General features: G+C 45.3%; 1 protein-coding gene across 2 annotated transcripts in view; it reads left to right on the top strand.

Annotated features, from left to right (window-relative positions):
* ASRGL1 (asparaginase and isoaspartyl peptidase 1) overlaps window positions 1–26,286 on the top strand; it is a 52,153-nt gene extending 25,867 nt beyond the window's left edge. The window contains exons 5-7 of one of the 2 annotated variants that reach the window (XM_054473863.2): window positions 22,011–22,129; window positions 24,399–24,509; window positions 24,956–26,286. In XM_054473863.2, the coding sequence (XP_054329838.1) occupies window positions 22,011–22,129; window positions 24,399–24,509; window positions 24,956–25,161 (436 nt within the window). In that variant the 3' untranslated portion in view covers window positions 25,162–26,286. Of the gene's footprint in view, window positions 1–5,798; window positions 9,690–22,010; window positions 22,130–24,398; window positions 24,510–24,955 lie in introns of those variants that run through there. The other variant, XM_063671768.1, reaches the window with a different exon arrangement.
* Window positions 26,287–26,653: the final 367 nt, after the last annotated feature.

Genomic DNA, 26,653 nt, shown 5'->3' with positions numbered 1-26,653 from the left:
AGAATGGAATGGTAGTTACCAGGAGTGGGAGAAATGGGAAGGTGTAAGCCAGAGGGTACAAAATTACTGTTATGTAGCATGCGTATGTCTGGAGAAGTATAATATTAGGACTGTAGCTAATAATATTGTGTACTGGAAATTTGGTAAGAGTAGATTTTAGAGGCCGGATGCAGTGGCTCATGCGTCTAATCCCAGCACTTTGGGAGGCCAAGGTGGGCGGATCACCTGAGATCAGGAGTTTGAAACCAGCCTGGCCAACATGGTAAAACCCCATCTCTACTAAATATACAAAAATTAGCTGGGCATGGTGGTGGGCACCTGTAATCCCAGCTACTTGTGAGGCTGAGGCAGGGGAATCGCTTGAACCTGGGAGGCAGAGGTTGCAGTGAGCCAAGATCACGCCCCTGCACTCCAGCCTCAGCAACAGTGCAAGACTGTGTCTCAAAAAGAAAAAAAAGACTGGGCGCGGTGGCTCACGCCTGCAATCCCAGCACTTTGGGAGGCCAAGGCGGGTGGATCACGAGGTCAGGAGTTCAAGACCAGCCTGGCCAAGATAGTGAAACTTCATCTCTACTAAAAATACAGAAAAATTAGCTGGGCGTGGTGGCACCCACCTGTAATCTCAGTTATTCAAGAGGCTGAAGCAGAGAATTCCTTAAACCCAGGAGGCAGAGGTTGCTGTGAGCTGAGATGGTGCCACTGCACTTCAGCCTGGGCAAAAGAGCAAGACTCCATCTCAAAAAAAAAAAAAAAAGTAGATTTTAGGTACTCTTACCACAAAAAATAAAGAAAGGTAACTGTGAGATGATAGGTATGTTATTTTGGTTGACTGTAATCATAATTTCACTATGTATATCAAAACATTCATGGCTGGGTGCAGTGGCTTATGCCTGTAATCCTGGAACTTTGGGAGTCCAAGACAGGCAGATTGCCTGAGCTCAGGAGTTCAAGACCACCCTGGGGCCAACATGGTGAAACCCCGTCTCTACTGAAATACAAAAAAATTAGCCGGGAGTGGTGGTGCATGCCCATAATCCCAGCTACTCGGGAGGCTGAGGCAGGAGAATCACTTGAACCTGGGAGATGGAAGTTGCAGTGAGCCGAGATCACCACTGCGCTCCAGCCTGGGCCACAGAGCAAGACTGTCTCAAAAAAAAAAAAAAAAAAAAGTTAACCTTATATACAGTGAAACATATGTACAAGAAAAATACCAATTTTTCAAGATACGTTTACCACAGTAACAGGATAGAACATACTTATAACTTCCAAATATTAAATATATGGTATGTAGGCCTCCAGTTGTATTTGTATTGTTGCCATGGCCCCTTGCAAATGTTAGAGGTGGGCCTGCCACCAGCAGGGACTGGGAGAACCCTCCTTCCTTATCTAACAGGTAAAGGGTAACACTGTTACTTTAATTTGCTCTTCCCTGACAATGAGTTTGAGCATTTTACATTTGTTTATGGATTTTTCCTTTTTACGAATTTGCCTATTTTTGTCCTACACTCATTTTTTCCTTTGAATTCTTTTTTCCCTTATCAGTCTCACTGTTTTTTCTTTTACTTTTTTAATATTCTTTATAGATAGATGGGATTTCTCTATGTCGCTCAGGCCGGCCTTGAGCTCCTGGGCTCAAGTGGTCCTCCTACCTCATCCTCTTGAGTAGCAGGAACTACAGGCACAAGCCACTGTGCCTGGCTCTTTCTTATCAGCCTTAAGATTATGTTCTGCTGTCAATAAAATCAAAAAACCCAAATCTGCTGCTTTTATTTTGCTTTTGCTATGGTATTTTCGCCATATAAAAGATTTTAGGGCCAGGCGCAGTGCCTCACACCCGTAATCCCAGCAGCTTGGGAGGCTGAGGCGGGTGGATTACGAGGTCAGGAGATCAAGACCATCCTGGCTAACACGGTGAAAACCCATCTCTACTAAAAATGCAAAAAATTAGCCGGGCATGGTGGTGGGCGCCTGTAGTCCCAGCTACTCGGGAGGCTGAGGCAGGAGAATGGCATGAACCCAGGAGGAGGAGCTTGCAGTGAGCCGAGATCGTGCCACTGCACTCCAGCCTGGGCAACAGAGCGAAACTTTAGGGCTAGGCGCAGTGGTTCACACCTGTAATCCCAGCAGTTTGGGAGGCTGAGGCAGGTGGATTACTTGAGGTCAGGAATTTGAGACCAGTTGACCAACATGGTGAAACCCTGTCTCTACTAAAAATACAAAATTAGGCGTGGTGGCACATGCCTGTAATCCCAGCTACTTGGGAGGCTGAGGCAAGAGAATCACTTGCACCTAGGAGGTGGAGGTTGTGGTGAGCTGAGATCACAGCATTACACTCCAGCCTGGGCAATGCTTTGCTTGTTAGAGCAAAACTCCATCTCAAAAGTGAAATAAAATAGGCTGGGTGCAGTGGCTCACGCCTGTAATTCCAGCACTTTGGGAGGCCGAGGCGGGTGGATCACAAGGTCAGGAGTTCGAGACCATCCTGGCCAACATAGTAAAACCCCATCTCTACTAAAAATACAAAAATTAGTTGGGCATGGTGGCACACGCCTGTAGTGCCGCTACTTGGGAGGCTGAGGCAGGAGAATAGCTTGAACCCGGGAGGCAGAGGTTGCAGTGAGCCGAGATCGTGCCACTGCACTCCAGCCTGGGCAACAGAGCGAGACTCCGTCTCAAAAATAAATAAATAAAAATAAATTTTAAAATATTTTAATTTTTTTTTCTGGCAGGTGGATTACTTGATGTCAGGAGTTTGAGACTGTAACCACTTTAGGGTTACAGTAGCTCCCCCTTATCTGCGGTTTCACTTTCCGTGCTTTCAGTTACCCACACTCAACCGCAGTCTGATGTTTTGAGAAAGAGACCACATTCACATAACTTTTACTACAGTATATTGTTATAATTGTATTATTTTATTGTTAATCTCTTACTGTGCCTAATTTATCAATTAAACTTTATCATAGGTATGTACATACAGTATAGGGGAAAACATAGTGTTTATAGAGGTCAGTGCTAGCTGAGGTTTCAGACATCCACTGAAGGTCTTGGAGCGTATCCCCTACAGATAAGGGGGGACTACTGTTTTACACCTACTGCTGCTGTGAACACTTGCGTATGCTCTTTTGGTGAACACCTGTCCACATTTCTGATGGACAGATACACAGGTGTGTAACTGCTGAGTCATGGAATGTGCATATGATCAGTTCCAGTAGATATTGTGAAATGATTGAAGGGGTGGCCTGCCCCTCCACACCTGTGGGTGTTTCTCGTCAGGTGGGACGAGAGACAAAGAAAGAGACACAAAGTATAGAGAAAGAAAAGTGGGCCCAGGGGACCGGTGCTCAGCATACAGAGGACCCACGATCATTATCTCTACCATCTCGGAGAGGGGGATATGGCAGGACAATAGAGTAATAGTGGGGAGAGGGTCAGCAGGAAAACATGTGAACAAAGGTCTGTGTCATAAACAAGGTTAAGAAAAGGTGCTGTGCCTTGATGTGCACATATACAAACATCTTGGTGCATTAAAGAGCAGTATTGGCTGCTAGCCCATCTCACCTCCAGCCCTAAGGCTGTTTTCTTCTGTCTCAGTAAATAGAACATAACAATCGGGTTTTACACCAAGACATTCCATTGCCCAGGGATGAGCAGGAGACAGATGCCTTCCTCTTATCACAACTGCAAAGAGGCCTTCCTCTTTTACTAATCCTCCTCAGCACAGACCCTTTACAGGTGTCAGGCTGGGGGACGGTCACATCTTTCCCTTCCCACGAGGCCATATCTCAGGCTATCACATGGGAAGAAACCCTGGACAATACCTGGCTTTCCTAGGCAGAGGTCCCTGTGGCCTTCAGCAGTGTATCATGTCCCTGGGTACTTGAGATTAGAGAATGGTGATGACTTTTAACAAGAGTACATCCTGCACAGCCCCAAATCCATTAAACCTTGAGTCAACACAGCACATGTCTCTGCAAGCACGGGGTTGGGGCTAGGGTTACAGATTAACAGCATCTCAAGGCAGAAGAATATTTCTTAGTACAGAACAAAATGGAGTCTCTTATGTCTACTTCTTTCTACATAGACACAGTAACAGCCTGATCTCTCTTTTCCCCACATTTCCCCCTTTTCTTTCTGACAAAACTGCCATCATCATCATGGCTCGTTCTTGATGGTCGCTGTCTCTTTGGAGCTGCTGGGTACACCTGCAGACTAACAACAAACAGAACAGGCACACAGGGATTAATATGAAATTTACAATAATAGTACTTCCGATGGTCTTAACCTAAGGGTCAGGGTTAAGATTTGTGAGACCATCAGCAACTCCTGATTGCCTCAGTTCCTGGTACCAAATTTAAATGGGCTTTTGATGCTTTGAACATTTGTTCTTTTAATTTGGAAATGTCTAAAGTGAGATTATCTTCTCTTCCCTGTGGATGGCGTCTAACCGTGTCCCAGTGATGCTCAGACTCATTATAAACTTGGGGTGTAATACAAAAATCTGACGTATTCCAGTCACACTGTAACTGGAAACAATGTTCTAAGCTCATGAGCCTATCTTCCATCCAAATGACAGTTTGTCTAAGATCATTAACTTGATTTGCCAATTTTTTATCAATACCAGATTGTGAATTCCACAATCTTGTAGAATTCTTTTGCCAATGGTTAACAAAGTTTACTGTCTGAACAGAAGAGTGCAATGCAACTCCTGCCACAGTGGCCGTAGCTGTGACTGCAATTAATCACATAATCACTGCAATTAAAGTAAAATTGAATCTTTTGGATTGATTTAAAATGCCTTTTAGTACTTCAGTCAAAATATGGATGGATGGTGAGGCCTCCCACAGACGGTCTATGGACACAGGGATCCACATGCCTTCTCTTGCTCTCACTAGCAGAATATGTTGCTGCCAATTAAAAGTCGAATCAATGCAAGTAAACAATCTGCAATTTTCACAGGTTATAGTTTGGGAGTCTGGTTTAATAACTATATTTCCTACAACTAGCATATAAGAGGGCTTTACACAACTTTGCAAAGGAACTGTTAGACTGGAATTTAGGTCGATAGTATAAAATGGCTTACGATCTCTTGTTTCTATAGTTTGATTTCCAGACCAAATTCTAATGCAGTATGAGGCCACAGTAAGCCTCCATAATTCTGGATGTTCAGGACCAGAAACAGGACTTAATATTTCTGGTCTCGGAGTAGAGATTCCTTTTTCTCCCCATTCCCAAGCGTAGAAATACTGTAATTTTTTGTGCTTCTGTTCGTCTAAACTTTCTGTTAAGTCACTATTAACAGCTGGACTCACTTGTGCACTGGGACACAATTGAGTTTGTCCTGTGCAATTGTGGTACCACTGACCTCAAGATGCCCAATCTATAATAGTTCTGAATTCATCGTTTTGTAATATCACCGCGCTGTTGGCCACACACTCTTCCCAAACTAAAACTTCTGTGTCTTTTGATCCTTTGGGAATTTCCTTGGGGCAAGGTTTTCCTTTAGACCTAAATTTTAATGATCTTTGATAAGGAAAGTCCTGTAAATAATTTACCTGTGGCCTGAGTGACATTCTGCTTACCATGTGATAAGTAAGTCTACTGGTGGTACTGACAGTAGGTACTTCTACCAACCAATTTTGGATTGCGGCATTAAACATCCTGGTGCATTTTTAAGTGTATCTGATGAGTGCCCTGGAGCCCTCCTCTGGGCCAGAAAAAAAAAAAAAAAAAGCCCTCCGATCCGTCTTTCAGTTGCTTCTCTTCCTTTTTTCTCTCCGGTTTCTCATCACTCCAACCAGCCGCGACCATGCCCAGGAAGAAGGCGGCGGTGGCGGCCTGGGAGGAGCCAAGCTTGAGCAACGGCACTGCCCGCGCCGGGCCCAGGAAACGTGGCGGCCCCGTGGGCCGGAAGCACGAGGCCCCAGCGCTGCAGTAGCAGCGTTGGTGGCAGCAGCAGCGGCGACGAGGACGGCCTGGAGCTCGACGGGGCCCCCAGCAGGGGCAAGTGCATGGTGCAGCCTGTGGCGGCAGGCAAGGTGGGCGGTGCAGCTGTGGTCCTCACCGAACCCGAGCCCGCCAAGAAGCGCGTCAAACTTGAGACATGTGCTGTGTTTACTCAAGATTTAATGGATTTAGGGCTGTGCAGGGTGTGCTTTGTTAAAAAAGCGCTTGAAGGCAGTATGCTTGTTAAAAGTCATCACCATTCTCTAATCTCAAGTACCCAGGGACACAATACATCGCGGAAGGCCACAGGGACTTCCTCACAAAGTGCAAAGGGGAGCTTTTGATTTTGGGGGCAACCAACTAGGACTTGATTGGTCGAAAATAAGTGCCTAAACAAGGCCCGGTGCGGTGGCTCACGCCTGTAATCCCAGCACTTTGGGAGGCCGAGGCGGGCGGATCACAAGGTCAGGAGATCCAGACCATCCTGGCCAACATGGTGAAACCCCGTCTCTACTAAAAATACAAAAAAAAATTAGCTGGGCATGGTGGCGGGCGCCTGCAGTCCCAGCTAATCAGGCCCGTCACCGACCTTTGGGGAACTGGGCTACAGGGACCACAAGCCCAAGTCTTCCACTGCAGCCCAGGAGGTGAAGATGCTGCATGGCATTTTCTCAGAGCAGGTTGCCGTGGGCTACTCACACTCCTTGGTGATAACAAGAGATGAAAGTGAGACTGAGAAAGAAAAGATCAAGAAACTGCCAGAATACAACCCCCGAACCCTCTGATGCTGCTGGAGACTCTTCTGACTCCACAGCTCTCACGGCAGCTGTCATTTCCATGTGCACTGGGATGGGAAGTCAGACGAGGAATTTAAAAAAGCAAAACTTGATCGAAGGTGCATTTTTGTTAGACTCCCTGAGGTTCCGTTTTACAAATGATCCAACATTAACTACCTTTTTTTCTGTATGCTTTCCAAAGTCCCTTTTTTCCCCTTAATGTCGAATGAGCAATGTCCCCTTGCTCATAGTTGACTTACCATTCCTACAAAGAGGCAGAAACTTTGAGCAATCTAGGTGTTTTTTTTCTTTCTTCTTCTCCTGAGTACACTCCCCAAAACACTCCTTTCCAGTTATAATTAGCATCGTGATCTAAGTGGATACTACATGGAAGAGGAATCGCCATTTACTCAGAAAAAATGTCCCTTACAGGAACCAGCAGCAGCTTGGCGAAGTCACCGGCCCACCTCCATCCGAAATCATGCTCACGTGCTTCGGAAGCATCCGGGTCACTCCTTTCCCGCTTTTTCTTGCAGATCAGCCTAGGCCAGTGTCAGTTCTGTTTCTCCTCTTGGCTGCCTGTACGCCCACAGCCTTCTGGCTGCAACATTATAGAATCAGCCGTGTCTCCCCTAGTGGGGGATTGGGGTTCTGTGTTTAGCCATTTATATCTACTTTAGCTGTTAAGTCCAAATGAAAATCAGGTGATTGTGGAACCATGGGGACTTGGGGGTGGGGCAGAGGTGGGAACATTTGTATCAGTTGAGTCAGCTTCATGGCTCCCTGCAGAGCCAGGGCTGAGCCTTGTCACGTGCACTCGCCAATTAGAGATTGATCAGCCAGCAGTCAAATGCATTCTCCAGTCCTTGCAAGAAGGATCAGCCCTTTCTGTACCAGCCTCAATGGCCTTGTGCTTTGGTCTCCTTTTCTCCCCCGCCTGGATCCTGCCTCGTGCGGGCCATCCTGTTGCTGAGACTCGGGGTACCGTTCTGCTGACCCAGCTCCCTTTAGTCACGTTTGCTTGGCTCTGGTACCAAATAGTTGGGATTACCGAAGAGTCCCCTTCCTCACGTGTCAGCACGGATGCCCTGACTGCCACACGTGTCCCCGTCAAGTGCCCGAGCTCGCCGCCATGTGTGCTGCGCTGAGTGAGTTATGAGGTGCCTTTCCCGGAACCCTCCTCTCACCTGGACCCAAGAGAGGCAACAGCTGTGGCTGGGGCTCTTGGTTTCCAGAGGGTCTGGACTGGTTTGGGTGCTTTAAAATAGATATTTAGTTCAGTGGTGCTTATGGGGAAGATGGGACTAGAACTTAAGTGTCAGATTTGGGTGGATGGGAAAGTTACATATTGGTCTCTTGAAATTTTTTTTTTCTTTAGCTATTGTTACCATTTGTCACTATCTCCATGTTAAAATGCCAAAAATGATCTAGTTGTTGCTTTTTTTCCCTATTTTCCACCCCAGTTGCTCCTTACTGTGATTCCTGCCCTTGGAGGGCATGTAGCAGTGTCTGTCCTGCCAGTCCCAAGGCCCTGTGGGAGGAGACTGGCCTGCATCTCTCTAAGACTTAGTCTGACACCACACGCATCTCTTGATCTGTGTTCAGTCAGTAGTCCAGGGGAGAAGCTTCTGCCACTTCAGAGCTTTGCTAAACTAACCTAATTTGTCCAAATCACCCCAAAACCACCATGTGTGACAAGCTTCCATGCGACAGCCTGATCCATTTCCCTGGACAGGTCTCTTTCCTGGAATGCAGCCCAGGCACCTGTGCTCCTGGCACCCTTGAGGTCTCTCCTTTGAGTCGTGGTCACCGAGAGGGTTGAGGATGCAGCACCCGAGGTCCCAGCCTTTGCAGGAGCCGCCCTGGGCAGAGCTGGACTTAGATCTTCGGTGGCCTCACGTAAACCCAGCAGCCAGCCTCTTCTAGAACCCTAGCCCAGGGACTGGAGCAGGAAAGGGACATTCAAAGTGAAGATTGCCTTGTCCCGCACCTCCTTCTGGCTTAGATTGAAAAATGGGCTTCCTAATGGGTTAAATCCTTTAAAACAAGGAGTTGTGGGGGAAGGGTGTCGTGCACTTCTAGAGAAAGGTACACAGTTGCCCAGCTGGGAACATGCTTGGCACGACCCTGCAGGCATCTGACTGGTCTTCCAGCTCAGGAAAAAGAATTTGAAAGAGGCTTAGCATGAAGGGGAATCAAAGAGGAGGTTGTGATTTTGTCAGAGGTTTCTGGTTTAGTGCTGTAATTGTCTTTATATATATATATATATTTCTTGGAGTAAACATTTTAAATAAACAATATCGTCTACTGAAAAAAATTAAAAAGTAAAAAATAAACATCCTGGTGCTCTCCCTAGGCAAATAGGAGGATAACGATAACCAGTGGAAATATTTATCATCATTCCTTCTTCCTCAGGTTTGTCAGGGCAGCAGTCATCTGTGGGGCCAGTTACCCATACACTATTGTTAACATATATTTCAGTAGGATTATCCATCCATGTGACTGCCCGAATTAAAGGCGGGAAAGGCACATAGGCCCAGTAGGTATAATTAGCTGCAGCTGCTCATGCAGGCGTGGGGAGACTGACCACCATTGATACAATCATCAAAGCTGCAAGCGGCCAGGCACGGTGGCTCATGCCTGTAATCCCAGCACTTTGGGAGGCCGAGGCGGGTGGATCACGAGGTCACGAGATCGAGACCAGCCTGACCAACATGGTGAAACCCCGTCTCTACTAAAAATAGAAAAATTAGCTGGGCGTGGTGGCGCGTGCCTGTAATCCCAGCTACTCGGGAGGCTGACAGAATTGCTTGAACCTGGGAAGCGGAGGGTGCAGAGAGCTGAGATCGCGCCACTGCACTCCAGCCTGGTGACGGAGCAAGACTCCGTCTCAAAAAAAAAAATGCTGCAAGCAGCCTACTCTCAGGAGTTTGTGTCAACTTTGTGTTCTCAAGGCTTTTTTTTTTTTTTTTTTTTAGCTAACTGTGTCAGCTTCTTTAATTGTGCCCAAGTCAGTGGCTCTGCTTTCTTGGTGGATGGCAACTTCATCTGTTCTTCTGACATCACCATTCCGTTCATCATGTGAGTCGATGGTGCTCGATTGCAGTGTTTCTGTCTCCACGGAGGCGCTTTTCTTTGCATCTCCGATGGGTTCACTGCAGAACTTTAAATGTCTAGTGGGTATCCAGACAGGAAGCTGATTTTCTCCTGGTGAAACAGAAGCAAAACCTCTCCCCCACATTACCACCTTCCCTATTTCCCATGTCTTATTTTGTCTTTCCACCAAATCAGTTTTCCTTCATGTGGGCTGTTCTTTTTACCAGTAAGATGTTCTGCAGAAGTAGTAGTCTGATTTCTATAAATGTTTAAAAAATTTAAAGTATAGAGTGCTAGATTAAGTTGCATCTGAGGAGTGGTACACTCCTTACTGTCTTCCCCTTCTCTTTGTTTAACTAATTGAGTTTTGAGTGTTCTATTAGTTCTTTCAACTATGGCCTGTTCTTGGGAATTATAGGGAATTCCTGTTGTATGTGTAATTTTCCACTGATTTAAGAATTTTTGGAAAGCTTTACTATAGTATCCTGGTCCATTGTCAGTTTTAATTTTTTCTGGAACTCCCATTACAGCAAAACGATAATAAATGTTTTTTTAACATGGGAAGTACTTTCTTGTGTCTGGCAGGTTGCCTATATGAAATGTGAATAAGTATCAACCGTTACATGAACATATGATAATCTTCCAAATGAAAGTACATGTGTGACATCCATTTGCCATAACGCATTAGGACATAGACCTCTGGGATGAACTCCTGCCTCTTGAGTGGGCAGGTGTAGGACTTGACACTGGGTGTAGTGTTGTACAATATCTTTTGCCTGTTTCCATGTGACATCAAATTTGTTTTTTAATCCTGCCGCATTTACATGAGTCAAAGCATGAAGTGCTTGCGCTTTTATGAATGCAGATGATACCAGTAAGTCAGCTTGTTCATTTGCTTTAGTTAAAGGCCCTGGTAGATTAGTGTGTGCCCAAATATGAGTAATATAAAATGGGAAATTTCTTTTTCTTACAGTTTGTTGTAATAAAATGAACAGCTGGTTTAACTGATCATCCATGCTATATTTAATTAGAGCTGCCTCAACATCCCTTGTAGCCTGTACTACATATGCAGAATCTGATACAATATTAATAGGTTGATTAAAATCTTGTAACACTGTAATGACTGCAACCAACTCTGCTCTTTGAGCCAATTGATAATGAGTTTTGATTACTTGCTCTTTTGGCCGTGTGTAAGCTGCCTTTCCATTGCTGGAACCATCAGTAAACACCGTCAGAGCATTTTCTAAAGGTTCATGTCTGGTAATTTTAGGTAAAATCCAAGTAGTCAATTTTAAAAACTGGAAGATTTTTGTTTTGGGGTAATGATTATCAGTAATTCCCACAAAATCAGTAAGACCAATCTGCCATGCACCAGAATTGATAAAGGCTTGTCTAACTCGTTCCTTGTTTAAAGGAACAACTATTTTGTCTGGGTCATTTCCACACAATTTTATTACTCGTAATTTTGCCTGACCAATTAATGTAGCTATTCGATCCAAGTACAATGTAAAAGTCTTAATTGTACCATGAGGAAGGAATGACCACTCCACAAGATCAGTATTTTGAACATTTGATGCCTGTTGGAGAATGTGCAGTAGCAAAAATCAAAAGTTGGAGTGGGGCTAAGGGATCTATTCTGTTTATTTGTGCTGATTGAATTTTTTCCTCCACTAATTTAATTTTTTTTGTTGCCTCTGGAGTGAATATTATTTTACTATTTAAATCTGGGTCTTCTCTTAAGATAGAGAACAAATTTGACGTGGCATAAGTAGGAATGCCTAGAGTTGGCCAAATCCAATTAATATCTCCTAGCAATTTTTGAAAGTCATTTAATGTTTTTAATGTGTCTTTTCTTATTTCTATTTTTTGTGGCTTAACTTTTCTATTTTCTATCTGCATCCTTAAATAATGAAAAGGAGTAGAGGATTGAATCTTATCAGATGCTACTGCCAGTCCTGCGTTGGCAACCTCTGCTTGCAGAAATGTATAACAGTCAATTAATTTGTCTCTCGTTTCTGCAGCACATAAAATATCAGCAACATAGTGAATGATATAACAGTCTGAAAACTTGTCTGTAACTGGTTGAAGAGCTCGACAAATAGTTGGACTATTAAGCATTCCCTGAGGTAACACTTTCCACTGAAATCTGGTGGCTGGTTCTTTATTATTTATGGCTGGTATACTAAAGGCAAATTTTTCACAATACTGCTCTGCCAGAGGAATGGTAAAAAAGCAGTCCTTCAGATCAATTATATTAAAGGCCAGTCTTTTGGGATCATGGCCGGAGAGGGCAACCTGGGTTGGAGAGGCCCCATGGGTTGAATTACGGCATTTACGGCTCTTAAGTCAGTTAACATATGCCATCTGCCGGATTTTTTTTGAATTACAAACACAGGAGAATTCCAAGGCAAGAATGAAGGCTCAATATGTCCCTTTTCTAATTGTTCCTTTGCTAATAAATGTAAAGCCTCCAGTTTTTGTTTTGGTAGCGGCCACTAATTTACCCATACCGGTTTTTCTGTTTTCTAAGTTAATGGAATGGGTTTAGGAGGCTCTACAGTGGCCGCCCCTAAAAAGGATACCCTATTCCTTTTCTTTCTTGATTTCTCTCAGTCTCAAGTGGGACTTTAATGCTATTTTCATTTTTTCCTAGTCCCTTTCCTGGTATATATCCCATCTTAGTCATGATTTTTTGACTCGTGGGGCTGTATAATGGAGCGGGCATAGTGATTCCTGCACCCCATTGTTGTAATAAATCTCGACCCCACAGATGAACAGGAATTGAAGTAATCATTGGTTGAACAGTACTTTCTTGATTATCCGGCCCTAAACAATGTAAAATCATGGTACCTTGATACACTTCTGAGGAGTGCCTATGCCGACAAGTCCTGTAACAGCCTTTTGTTTAGGCCAATTTTCTGGCCACTGATTTAAAGCAATGATAGAGACATCTGCTCCAATGTCTACTAACCTTTCAAACAGTTTTCCTTGAATAATGGCCTTACACACAGGTCTGCTCTCTGAGACCTGACTTGCCCAATATGCAGCCTTTCCTGCTGGATTAGTGCTTCCAAACCCTCCTGTTCTTTTTATCTCACTGTTTCCAACCTTAATATAAGGCAGGAGTAATAATTGAGCAATCCTGTCTCTTGGACTGGCACTGCAAGGAATTGAGGAGCTAATAACCAATTGAATTTCACCTTTGTAGTCTGAATCAACCACACCAGTATGAATTTGAACTCCCTTTAGATTTAGACTTGATCTCCCCAAGATTAGTCCTACAGTCCCCTCAGGCAGTGGGCCATATACCCCTGTGGAGATTTTTTTGTGGGGGCTCCCCTGGAAGCAGAGAGACTGCTTGTATAGTACATAAATCTGCTGCACTGCCGCTTGTGGCAGGGGACAATTGTTGTATTGTGGTAACTGGCTCGTTCCCTGAGGCACTTGTGACAGTGGGGGTTGTTGTCCCTGAAAAACCTGAGGAACAAAGGGCTAAATTGGGAATGCCCCAGTTTGTTGCAGGGCCTGAGGCTGGCCCCTCTTCTCGTTTCCCGTTTCCCATTTCCCGTTTCAGATGGTTGCCCATTTTTATCAAATTCAGAATGATATTGATTAGCCCAATGTTTTCCTTTTTTACATCTTGGATATAAGTCAGGTGGCTCTTTATCTGTTGTTGTAGTAGCTTGAATAGTTATATTTTGTTTATTTGAGGCTGGGCAATTCTTTTTTAGATGACCAATTTGACCACAGTTATAACATTTTCCCCCAAATGTTCTAACTTGTCCTCCTAAAGCAACTCCTGTTACTGCTTGAGCCATAAGCATAGCTTTATGCATAGCTCATCCAATTCCGTCATAGGCTTTTACATACTCTGACATTACATCTGATCCTGCGGGAACCTTTCCTTTTAATGGCTTAGTGGCTGATTGACACTCAGGATTGGCGTTTTCGTTTGCCATCAACTCCACTATGACCTTACGGGCATTTTCATCGGTAATTGACTTTCGAGCAGCATCTTGGAGCCTTGCCACAAAATCAGGGCAGGGCTTTTTAGAGCCTTGTCTTACTGTATTGAATGAGGGGCAGGTGGTTCCTGGATCTCGGATTTTTTCCCAGGCCCTAAGGCAGATAGCTCTAACTTGCTCAATGGCCTCATTTTGCATTATTGCTTGTTGATTAGTAGTGCTCCGATTTTGACCTGTTCCTAATAGTTGATCTGCGTCTATATTAACTGGAGGATTGGCAGCCCTGTTTCTTCAGACCTGTTCTTGTGCCCCATCAATCCACCAAGTCTTAAATTGTAAAAACTGAGAGGGTGAGAGTGATGATTTGGCCAAAATCTCCCAATCATGAGGAATGAGTCTATGTCCATGAGCAATGGAACCTAATAATGTTCTCACATAAGGGGAGTTGGGTCCATACTGTTTTACTCCCTCTTTCATATCTTTTAACATTTTTATAGAAAAGGACTCATCTGGCCCCAGCTAGGGGAGGCGCTCCTTCTTGGGCCGCTTCTCCAGGTGGCATCGGTTCTAATATTACTGGGAATTGCCACGCCTCAATATCTCCTTGTTTTCTTGCCTTATCAATAATTTTATGTAATGCACTACCTTGTCCACTAGGTGGTGCTGTAGGATTGTCTTATAGCGGGCGGCTGAGACTATAACGCCCTGCCCTGTGGTGCTGGAAACATTCCTTGCTGTCCATACTGATTTTCTGGGGGCGGCCGATACTGAAGTTCAGCTGGCGGCCAGTATTGATAGGCTACTGGCAGTTGGGTCTTATTTTCTACCGTCTGATATTGTGGATACTGTATTTGGATTGGCATTGCCGTGACAGAGACTCTGTCTTTCTCTATTTGATATTCTCTTGGGGTTTGTACTTGTCTAACCCGCATTTGAGGTTGTAATGTTACAGGCATCTGAACCGCTGGAAGAGGAGTTGGCCATCGTGGTTTAGACTCTGATGGCCCCCACTAATTCTGGACCTTTTTCTTCTAATTCTAATGTTTCAGGATATATTACCTCCTGTAATTGATTGTAGTCAACATTTTGCATTGACCGAGCCATTACAGACTCCGCTACATATTTACAATGTGAACTTTTGAACTTTCCGTTCCTTTCTGGGATTCTATCCCTGCCTGTTCTTCACAATCTATTACACAGCTTCCAGGGGCATCAGAAACTGAAACACTGTCTTCTGTTTGAAACAGTTCTAAAGCTGCTTTAATAATGGCCCAATCATTCCATACTGTAAGTGGGATGATTTTACCCTCCCTACTTGCTTGTTTTAATTCTTTGCCAATTTTTTCCCAATCTTTTAGATCTAAACTTCCCTGTTCTAGAAACCATGGGCAGAATTGTTCTATTGTTTGAAATAGCATGATTAGATTTTTTTGTAGAGACTCTAACTCCCCCTCTTTTTAAAAGAATTTTAATAAAGCTGAGATAAGAGGCATATTTACTTTCAGTTTGCCCCATTGTTACCCTAGGTTCTTCTGAGGGCACAAGCTTACCGCAAGGCTGACCGTAGACGTACTCGGGAGTCTCTCGTCAACTTGTCCTCAATAACCACACTCTAGCGTACCTTCACCCTAGAGAAAAGCACCCACGTTGGGCACCAGATGAAGGGGTGGCCAGCCCCTCTACACCTGTGGGCGTTTCTCATCAGGTGGGACGAGAGACTGAGAAAAGAAATAAGAGGCCGGGCGTGGTGGGTCACACCTGTAATCCCCGCACTTTGGGAGGCCGAGGCGGGCGGATCACAAGATCAGGAGATCGAGACCATCCTGGCTAACACGGTGAAACCCCGTCTCTACTAAAAACACAAAAAATTAGCCGGGCCCGGTGGTGGGTGCCTGTAGTCCCAGCTACTCAGGAGGCTGAGGCAGGAGAGACAGAGACAAGTATAGAGAAAGAAAAGTGGGCCCAGGGGACCGGTGCTCAGCATATGGAGGACCAGTCTCTGAGGACCAGTCTCTGAGTTCCCGCAGTATTTATTGATCATTATCTCTACCATCTGGAGAGGGGGATGTGGCAAGACAACAGAGTAATAGTGGGGAGAGGGTCAGCAGGAAAACGTGAACAAATGTCTCTGTGTCATAAATAAGTTTAAGGAAAGGTGCTATGCCTTGATGTGCATGTATACAAACATTAAAGAGCAGTATTGCCCCTAGCACCTCTCACCTCCAGCCCTAAGGCTGTTTTCTCCTATCTCAGTAAATAGAACATACAATCGGGTTTTAAACCCAGACATTCTATTGCCCAGGGACGAGCAGGAGACAGATGCCTTCCTCTTATCACAACTGCAAAGAGGACTTCCTCTTTTACTAATGCTCCTCAGCACAGACCCTTTACGGGTGGGGTGTCGGGCTGGGGGATGGTGTCGGGCTGGGGGACGGTCAGGTCTTTCCCTTCCCACAAGGCCATATCTCAGGCTATCACATGGGGAGAAACCCTGGACAATATCTGGCTTTCCTAGGCAGAGGTCCCTGCAGCCTTCCGCAGTGTATTGTGTCCCTGGGTACTTGAAATTAGAGACTGGTGATGACTTTTACCAAGCATACTGCCTTCGAGCACTTTTTTAACAAAGCACAGCCTGTATAGCCCTAAATCCATTAAACCTTGAGTCAACATAGCACATGTCTCTGCGAGCACAGAGTTGGGGCTAGGGTTACAGATTAACAGCATCTCAAGGCAGAAGAATTTTTCTTAGTACAGAACAAAATGGAGTCTCTTATGTCTACTTCTTTCTACATAGACACAGTAACAGCCTGATCTCTCTTTTGTTTCCCCACAAATCCACATAGTATTTGAGTGTGATAATGTAAAAATCAGTATTCATTTCTAAATCTAAGTACTGCTTTGAGAATTTTGTTGGTAATTCCAGTTGCTGCTGCTTCAGTAGAAGGAAGCTTCTCCAAATTAAATAAATTAAAAACTTGCTAAAAACAATGTTGACCCAAGAAAGCTTGTCTTTTTTGCCGTTTTGTCAATAGAATTCACGTTAAGTATAAGAACATCATCAGGCTGGGCTTGGTGGCTCACGCTTGTAATCCCAGCACTTTGGGAGGCCGAGGTGGGTGGATTGCCTGAGCTCAGGAGTTCGCAACCAGCCTGGGCAACGTGGTGAAACCCTGTCTCTACTAAAAATTAGCCAGGCGTGGTGGCGTGCACCTGTAGTCCCAGCTTCTCAGGAGGCTGAGACAGGAGAATTTCTAGAACCTGGTTGCAGTGAGCCGAAATCGCACCACTGCACTCCAGCCTGGGCGACAGGGCAAGAGTCGGTCTCAAAAAAAAAAAATCATCAGTACTCCCTGGAATGAAGCCAAGAAAAAATATTTTAATGGAATAAATACATAATTTATTAAATGTGTCTGTGTGTGTGTGCGCACGTGTGTGCGTGTGTGTGTGTGCGTGCGTGAGTGTGCGTGTGTTTGCCATTCATCTGCCATCACCACCAGCCAATTAACAAATGACCCTGGTATACACAATACTAACTAAGTTAAGTCATCATTGGTAGTTTGTCAGCTTGCAGTGAGCCAAGATCACACCCCTGCACTCCAGCCTGGGCAACAGTGCAAGATTCCATCTCAAAAAGAAAAAAAAGGCCGGGCGTGGTGGCTCACACCTGTAATCCCAGCACTTTGGGAGGCCAAGGTGGGCGGATCATGAGGTCAGTAGTTCAAGACCAGCCTGGCCAAGATGGTGAAAGTTCATCTCTACTAAAAATACAGAAAAATTAGCTGGGCGTGGTGGCACATGCCTGTAATCTCAGCTATTCGGGAGGCTGAAGCAGAGAATTCCTTAAACCCGGGAGGCGGAGGTTGCTGTGAGCTGAGATCGCACCACTGCACTTCAGCCTGGGCAACAGAGCAAGACTCCGTCTAAAAAAGAAAAAAAAAAGTAGATTTTAGGTACTCTTACCACAAAAAATAAAGAAAAGTAATTGTGAGATGATAAGTGTGTTATTCTGGTTGACTGTAATCATAATTTCACTATATATATCAAAACATTCATGGCTGGGTGCCGTGGCTTATGCCTGTAATCCTAGAACTTTGGGATGCCAAGACAGGCAGATTGCCTGAGCTCAGGAGTTCAAGACCACCCTGGGGCCAACATGGTGAAACCCCATCTCTACTGAAACACAAAAAATTAGCCAGGCGTGGTGGAGCATGCCCATAATCCCAGCTACTCAGGAGGCTGAGGCAGGAGAATCACTTGAACCTGGGAGATGGAAGTTGCAGTGAGCCGAGATCACCACTGCGCTCCAGCCTGGGCCACAGAGCAAGACTGTCTCAAAGAAAAAAAAAGTTCACCTTGTTTACATGAAACATATATACAAGAAAAATACCGATTTTTCAAGATACGTTTACCACAGTAACAGGATAGAACATACTTATAACTTCTAAATATTAAATATATGGTATGTGGGCCTCCAGTTGTATTTGTATTGTTGCCATGGCCCCTTGCAAATGTTAGAGGTGGGCCTGCCACCAGCAGGGACTGGGAGAACCTTCCTTATCTAACAGGTAAAGGGTAACACTGTTACTTTAATTTGCTCTTCCCCGACAATTAATGAGTTTGAGCATTTTACATTTGTTTATGGGTTTTTCCTTTTTACGAGTTTGCCTATTTTTGTCCTACACTCATTTTTTCCTTTGAGTTCTTTTTTCCCTTTCTTATCAGTCTCATTGTTTTTTCTTTTACTTTTTTAACATTCTTTATAGACAAATGGGATTTCTCTTATGTCACTCAGGCTAGCCTTGAGCTCCTGGGCTCAAGTGGTCCTCCTACCTCATCCTCTTGAGTAGCAGGAACTACAGGCACAAGCCACTGTACCTGGCTCTTTCTTATCAGCCTTAAGGTTATGTTCTGCTGTCAATAAAATTTTTAAAAATCCCAAATCTGCTGCTTTTATTTTGCTTTTGCTATGGTATTTTCACCATATAAAAGATTTTAGGGCCAGGCGCGGTGCCTCATGCCTGTAATACCAGCAGCTTGGGAGGCTGAGGTGGGTGGATTACCTGAGGCCAGGAGTTTGAGACCAGCCTGACCAACATGATGAAACCCTGTCTCTACTAAAAATACAAAAATTAGCTGGGCATGGTGGCACACGCCTGTAGTGCCAGCTACTCAGGAGGCTGAGGCAGGAGAATAGCTTAAACCCGGGAGGCAGAGGTTGCAGTGAGCCGAGATCGTGCCACTGTACTCCAGCCTGGGCAACAGAGTGAGACTCCGTCTCAAAAATAAATAAATAAATAAAAAATAAAATATTTTAATTTTTTTTCCTGACAGGTGGATTACTTGATGTCAGGAGTTTGAGACTGTAACCACTTTAGGGTTACAGTAGCTCCCCCTTATCTGCGGTTTCACTTTCCGTGCTTTCAGTTACCCACACTCAACCGCAGTCTGATGTTTTGAGAAAGAGACCACATTCACATAACTTTTTCTACAGTATATTGTTATAATTGTATTATTTTATTGTTAATCTCTTACTGTGCCTAATTTATCAATTAAACTTTATCATAGATATGTACATACAATATAGGCGAAAACATAGTGTTTATAGAGGTCAGTGCTAGCTGAGGTTTCAGGCATCCACTGAGGGTCTTGGAACGTATCCCCTGCAAATAAGGGGGGACTACTGTATTACACCTACTGCTGCTGTGAACACTTGTATATGCTCTTTTGGTGAACACCTGTCCACATTTCTGATGGACAGATACACAGGTGCATAATTGCTGAGTCATGGAATGTGCATATGATCAGTTCCAGTAGATACTGTGAAATGCTTTTCCAAAGATGTTGGTACAATTGACGCTAACAGCAGTACTGAATGAGAGTTCCAGTTCCTGCACACGCTTGCCAGGTTTGATGTGCCTCTTCATTTTAGCCATTCTACTGAAGGGCGGGTGGAGTGGAAAGCATGATTTTTTTTTTTTTCTTTCTGAGATGGAGTCTCACTCTGTCACCCAGGCTGGGGTGCAATGGCACAATCTCAGCTCACTGCAGCCTCCGCCTCCTGGGTTCAAGCGATTCTTCTGCCTCAGCCTCCCAAATAGCTGGGATTACAGGCACACGCCACCACACTCAGCTAATTTTTTTTTTTTTTTTTTTTTTTTTTTTTTTTGTATTTTTAGTAGAGACAGAGTTTCACCATGTTGGCCAGGCTAGTTTCAAACTGCTGACCTCAGGTGATCAGACTGCCTCGGCCTCCCAAAGTGCTGGAATTACAGGTGTGAGCCACCGCGCCTGGCCAAGAATGATTATTTTTAAGATTGAACTCAGATTGTGTCACTTCTTAACTCAAACTACCCAGTGTCCTCCCATTTAACTCAGAATAAAAGCCTTTGCAATGGCCTAAAGGTAGGATGATTCTATTCTTTAGTGTTTAAACTGGAACTTAATTTTGAGAGTAAAAGTGGCACTATTAATAATTAAGCCATGACAACAGGCATACATTTGAACTGGCCTGGGTCACTAGTGTGTATGGTCACCCCAGTTGTCAAGAGATATCGTGATCTGGCCTCGGCTGTCCCTCTGATCATTCTCCTACCACGCTCTCCCTCATTTTATTCTCTCCAACCACACTGGCCTCCTTCAAATTCCATGCACATGGCAGGCATGTTTGTGCGTCAGGAACACTCCTCCCCAGCAGCTGGGATGGCAGGATTGCCCCTCTGTCCTGCAGAGACACCCTGTGTAAAACAGCACCTCCCCACCATCGCTCTTCCCTGGTGCTTCTTTGTTTTTTGTTCGGGTTTTTTGTTTTTTTGTTTTGTTTTTGTCACCTGACATATTATGACATATTATTGCCCTGTTACTACCACCGTCTACCCCAAATGCAGGCTCCACGGGAGAAGGGACTTTGTTTAGCTTACCACTGTGTCCCAGCACTTAAAACAGTGCCTCAAATACAATTCATTATAGAACCTTGCTGGTAGGTATGGGGTGTTCGTGTACAATTTCTTCAACTTTGTTACAGTCACGCATCTCATGACAGGACGAGAAATGCATCCTGAGAAATGCATAGTTGAGCAATTTCATGGCCGTGCAAACATCATAGGGGTGCCCTCACACAAACCCAGATAGGAGAGACTAGTACACATCTAGGCTATGTGGTCCGGCCTGTTGCTCCTAGGCTGCAAACCTGTACAGCATGTGACTGTCCTGAATACTCTAGGCAGTTGTCACACAGTGGTAAGTACTTGTGTATCTAAACATAGAAAAGGTACAGTAAAAATAGAGTATTACAATCTCATGGGACCACCATCCTATATGCAGTCTGTTGATCAAAACATCATAGGTGGCACATGACTGTATTTGACAATTCATAATAAAATGTTAGGGGAAAATTAACGGGTTTGATCTTTACAACAACCCCATGCACGGGGCCCATAGGCAGGCAGCATCAGCGACACCCAGGAGGTTGTCAGAAACGCAGGATCAGCTGGGCGCAGTGGCTCACGCCTGTAATCCCAGCACTTTGGGAGTCCAAGGTGGGCGGATCACCTGAGCTCAGAGGTTCAAGACCAGCCTGGCCAAGATGGTGAAACCCTGTCTCTACTAAAAATATAAAAATTACCCGGGTGTGGTGGTGCATGCCTGTAGTCCCAGCTACTCGGGAGGCTGAGGCAGGAGAATCACTTGAACCCGGGAGGCGGAGGTTGCAGTGAGCCAAGATTGTGCCACTGCACTACAGCCTGGGCAACAGAGTGAGACTTCATCTCAAAAAAAAAAAAAAAAAAAAAGCAGGATGTTGGGTCCCACCCTGTATCTACCAACTCACTTTTCCTTTTCCTTTCTCTTCTTGGTGGCAGCTTCAGCATCTCTGTGGGCCCAAGCATCCCAGGGATTCTTATACACACTGAAGTTTGAGAAGCACTCTTACTTTTGTCCCCATTTTATGATGGGGACAGTGAGACACAAAATAAAACTTAGGGTCACAGCTAGAAAGCGGTGGTGTTGGGATTGGATGTACTCTTAAAGCTGAGGTGTGGAGGAGTGTCCAGCAATCCACCTGTAACTTACACATAGAATGAGAAGCAAGCAGGTTCTCTCTAGAATGTTGGAATTAAATGGGTGCCCCATCAACATATAACATGAAACTTTAAGTGGTTTTAAGCTACATTGTTGGTTATGGTGTTCATTCTCATTTTCAGCCTGTCGCTTTTTTTCTGTTTATTTTTGGCAGAAACTTGGGAACCGTGGGTGCTGTTGCCTTGGACTGCAAAGGGAATGTAGCCTACGCAACCTCCACAGGGGGTATCGTTAATAAAATGGTCGGCCGCGTTGGGGACTCACCGTGTGTAGGTAGGACCAAGGGATGGCTCCTGCCCCTTCCCCTCTTCTCACGCCCTCAGGCTCTCCTCACTCTCTATTCCCTGCTCCTCTCCCTTTCTTGCTGTGTTCCCTTTCTGCTTTTGGTGCAGCTCCAGGATGTCTGGGAGTGACAATGGGGTTGGAAGGGGTTGTTTGGGGTGCTGCTTTGAGAGGGTGTTTGTATCTGGCACCACTGTTTTTACTAGATTGCGTGCCTTTTTGGAACAACTTGGGGAGAGAAGTGGAGACAGGGATGCTAACGTTGCCCCCAGTCTACCCTGTCATGATTCTGTCTTCTCTTTAGCCACAGTTTCAGGATCTGCAGACTTACTTGAGTAAGACTTACTCCCAAGACGTGGGCTCTGATTAGCAATCTGAGAAATCTGAGACTGCAGTTATTAGATTTGAGCAGCATGAAAGTGACATACTTCTACAGACACATTACAGATTGAGATGTTGTTTACATTAACGAGGAAGCGCGCCATCTCATTCCCGGGAGTGGGTGAGAGGCAGGGCCGGGGGTCTGTATGTTTCACACTCTGTGCAGACTTTCACACTTGTCATGCAGGAATCCTCATGAACCCCTGCAGGTGACTGAAGTTTTGAGAAGCAGCTAAATTGTTCCATCTGCCCTAAAGAGCAGCTTATTCTTTTAGAGGAAAACTAGCCCTACCTTCCCTTTTTAATGTGTTGCTCTAGTCTTTAGTAGTAATCTACACTCTTGACAATTCTTGACACCCTTTTTCTGTCATGAACTCAGAGACACTGGAAGCTTCCTTAAAGAGTAGAGGCTTGGTAACTCCTCTTCTCCTTGGTATATCACCCAAGAGATGTGAAGTAGTCTACCTTTCTTTCTCCTTGGCAAAAATCCCACCAAACTATGCCTGGTCAGTAGTGCAGCTTGCTTCAGCTGTGTTCTGACCAGGCCATGGGGCCACTCCAGGTTAGATCCTAGAAATTCATTTTAAGCTTGAGTTACAGTGGTAAATCTTGACAAAAAAAGGCATAAGCTAAATTCTCAGAAGTCTTTGTCCAGCTGTGAGCACCAGGTGTGCTCTGCCTGGCCTTCTGAGGAGCCTCCCCAAGGAGCACTGCCACTGGCCAGGCCCCCGCCTGGACAGTCGGGGGGACGGTGCTAGGCACAGCAGTGGTCACCTCAGGCAATGCACTTGTCCTGAGAAGTGCATGTGGCGGGGAGGACACCTTCACACACCCGATGCCTGTGCCAGGACCACCCTTGGAGACACCTGGCCTTCTGTGGTCCTAGAGTAACTGAAAAGTAAGCAAAGACTTGGCTGCTTCCAAATATTAGGGCACATTGACACCATGGGACCTGGTCAGTTAATTCCCCAGCAGAAGCTTATAAGAAAAAGTAAAGGCACCTCCTCCCACTGCAGCAGTTCATTGGCTGCCCAGTGTCAGCTCCCTCCAGAACCAGAGCCAAGGATTATCTGCCTTTGAGAACCTCTGCGGCCTTGTGACAATCCAGTGCAGCATCTCAACTTCTGAGTCCTTGCCCCATGTCCAGCATCAATAAGTAAGGCAAATGTCAATCTTCTGTGCTTCTGTATCAACTGTGGGAGGGTAAACGCAAATTCTTCCAAGGCTAAAGGACTCTCAGGCTGGTAGCTGTGTGTGAACAGATACAAGAATGACTTAAAGAAGGCTGTAAGGTTGCTTAATCCAAGACCAAAATAAGGAAGAAATCTTATCAAAGTAGCTTTCACTCCAGACCCCCACTTAAGTGGATAGCCCAGAATAGTTCCCTCAGGTCCAATTATGCCCACCCTCAACAAATGCAACTCCCCTCCATTGGACAGTGTGCATGGATGTTAGGTTGTGGGTATCGTTTTCCCCAAATCACTGGAACATGATGGCCTTGCTAGAGATCCATATAATGCAGTCATGCTGTTTCTTCCTCCATAGTGTGTGGGGCATGAGGAGGAGACAGGGAGAGGGTGGCTTCATTGAGCAAAAAGGAATGGCTATGCTTTGGGGCTAAGGAGATGCTGTCCTGCTGTAGCAGCTCTGTGAAAGGTCAGGCCTGCCCCTCTGAGGCTCCCTTTATCCTCCTAAATTCTCGGGCATCTACATGACGCTTTCTGGTCCACCTTTGCATCCGCAGATCATGGCTACTAACCTGACCTTTGTCTGTACTTGGGTACCCTTCGAGATTTAACTTTCATGTAGTGTCCGACTTCTAATATGGATTTGAATTTCTTGACTGTTACTGCTCAGAACAATCACCCTTTTTGAGCAGGAGCTGGAGGTTATGCTGACAATGACATCGGAGCCATCTCAACCACAGGGCATGGGGAAAGCATCCTGAAGGTGAACCTGGCCAGACTCACCCTGTTTCACATAGAACAAGGTACACAGACCACAGGACAAGTAAAAGAATTTGTGAAGATAAGTGCATAGAAGGTATTTGATAAGTAAGCTCATGGAGAAGTGTAGGAAATCCTTTCCTGTTGGCTACAGATGTTGCTTTCAGGCCATTAACACCTTGTTTTGACTCTCCGCCTTCCCTTAGGTCTGGAATGGGAGAGCATTGAGTACTGTTGTCTTCCACATCTCAGGAGAAGGGGGCAGTAGAGAGACATTGAGCCTGGATGTGGGAGGGAAGACCCCTCTGCTCGGGCTGATGCTAGGGCGCTGTCTCAGGGCAAGGAGGTGAGGACCCTCCTTTTAAGCGTTCAGGCGTTCATTTACCAAAAATCCTTGCTAGCTCACTTTGGCATTTCAAATGGCAAGTGATTTTCCCATGAGATTCCTTTCAGTAACGTGTGTTGTTTCTCAACCCTTCCTTGTTTTCAGGAAAGACGGTAGAAGAGGCTGCGGACCTATCGTTGGGCTATATGAAGTCAAGGGTTAAAGGTTTAGGTGGCCTCATCGTGGTTAGCAAAACAGGAGACTGGGTGGCAAAGTGGACGTCCACCTGCATGCCGTGGGCAGCCGCCAAGGACGGCAAGCTGCACTTCGGAATTGATCCTGACGATACTACTATCACCGACCTTCCCTAAGCCGCTGGAAGACTGTATTCCAGATGCTAGCTTAGAGGTCAAGTACAGTCTCCTCGTGAGACATAGCCTAATCAATTAGATCTAGAATTGGAAAAATTGTCCCGTCTGTCACTTGTTTTGTTGCCTTAATAAGCATCTGAATGTTTGGTTGTGGGGCGGGTTCTGAAGCGATGAGAGAAATGCCCGTATTAGGAGGATTACTTGAGCCCTGGAGGTCAAAGCTGAGGTGAGCCATGATTACTCCACTGCACTCCAGCCTGGGCAACAGAGCGAGACCCTGTATCAAAAAAAAAAAAAAAGGAAAAAAAGAGAGAAAGCAGCAGCATGATCCTGACACGACAGATGTAGGAGACCCACAGCCTGCAGACACTGTGGGCTGAAAGGTGGGAAGGGAGGGGCCGGTGGAGGTGGAGGCGTTTGAAAGTGACACAGCAGCAGTAGAAGCACCAGTGGGCGAAGTCCAGGTGACCCTCAGAACGTTGCACAAGAACATCAGGGAAAAGAACCAGAATCCTTTAAGGAAAATGTTCTTCATGTATGAGAGACTAAAGTGATTTTTCTAAGAAAGTTCAGTTCTTCTCTGACTTACCTGGACATTTCTAGATACTTCGAAAGGACCTTCTGGGAATCCATAGCTTCCTAACCTGGAGATGGGAGGTCACAATGGAGACGCTGTGGGGTTCCTTGAAGTTTCTTGGGTTCACAGAGGAGCCCCCTCACTTGGTGTTCTCCCATGAGCCAGCCTCCACCTGCCAAAGACACTCTGGCCCTCGTATAGTGAGTAATGGGGCTCAGGGCCTCTCCAACAACAGAGAGGAGCTGACTGCTGTAGGGCTGACCCCATGACTTCCTGAGTCCTCACCCTGTCCAGTGCTTTGAGATTCTTCCCACCTCCCCATCCTCACCAGCCGGATCGGGTGCTGTGCAGTGTGGTCAGTATGGTGAAGAAAGTCATTTCCTCGGTGGACAGTATTCCCCTTTATCTCTCATTACACTGGAAACGTTATTTCTGCTGTATCATCCGTGCTCAATGTTTTAGTCTGTCAGGCTCACCTTCTCTCTGGAAAGAATTTGCTTAACTTGACATTCCGTGTGCCGCTAATAAAATATATTTTGAAAGAATAAGGGTGTAGTTGGGAGTCACTGTTGACAAAGACCAGAATGTACACGAGCTCCCCCCTTGGTCTCAGGTGTACTACAGAGACCTCGAGATGAGGATGGTGTGGAGGGTGATATGTGCCACCTTGTGGAGTACTCCTGAGTTTCTCAGAAGAACTGAACTTTTTCTGAGTGGGTCAATGAAGAAGCCAAACCATGATAGGGTTTATGGCTCAGTCTTCCTGCGGTTTGCCAGCATTCACCCAAGACAGAGATGCACAGTAGAAACCTCAACATGCAACAACTCCCCCTTTAGAAACAAGTATATTATTAGGAGGTGTGTTAGTTGAGGATTGCCACAACACGATTCCACAGACTAAGTGACTAAGTGACT

Source organism: Pongo pygmaeus, chromosome 9 (assembly GCF_028885625.2).
Source record: "Pongo pygmaeus isolate AG05252 chromosome 9, NHGRI_mPonPyg2-v2.0_pri, whole genome shotgun sequence".
NCBI classification, from domain to species: domain Eukaryota; kingdom Metazoa; phylum Chordata; class Mammalia; order Primates; family Hominidae; genus Pongo; species Pongo pygmaeus.
This window is presented reverse-complemented; position numbering and strand designations above follow the sequence as displayed.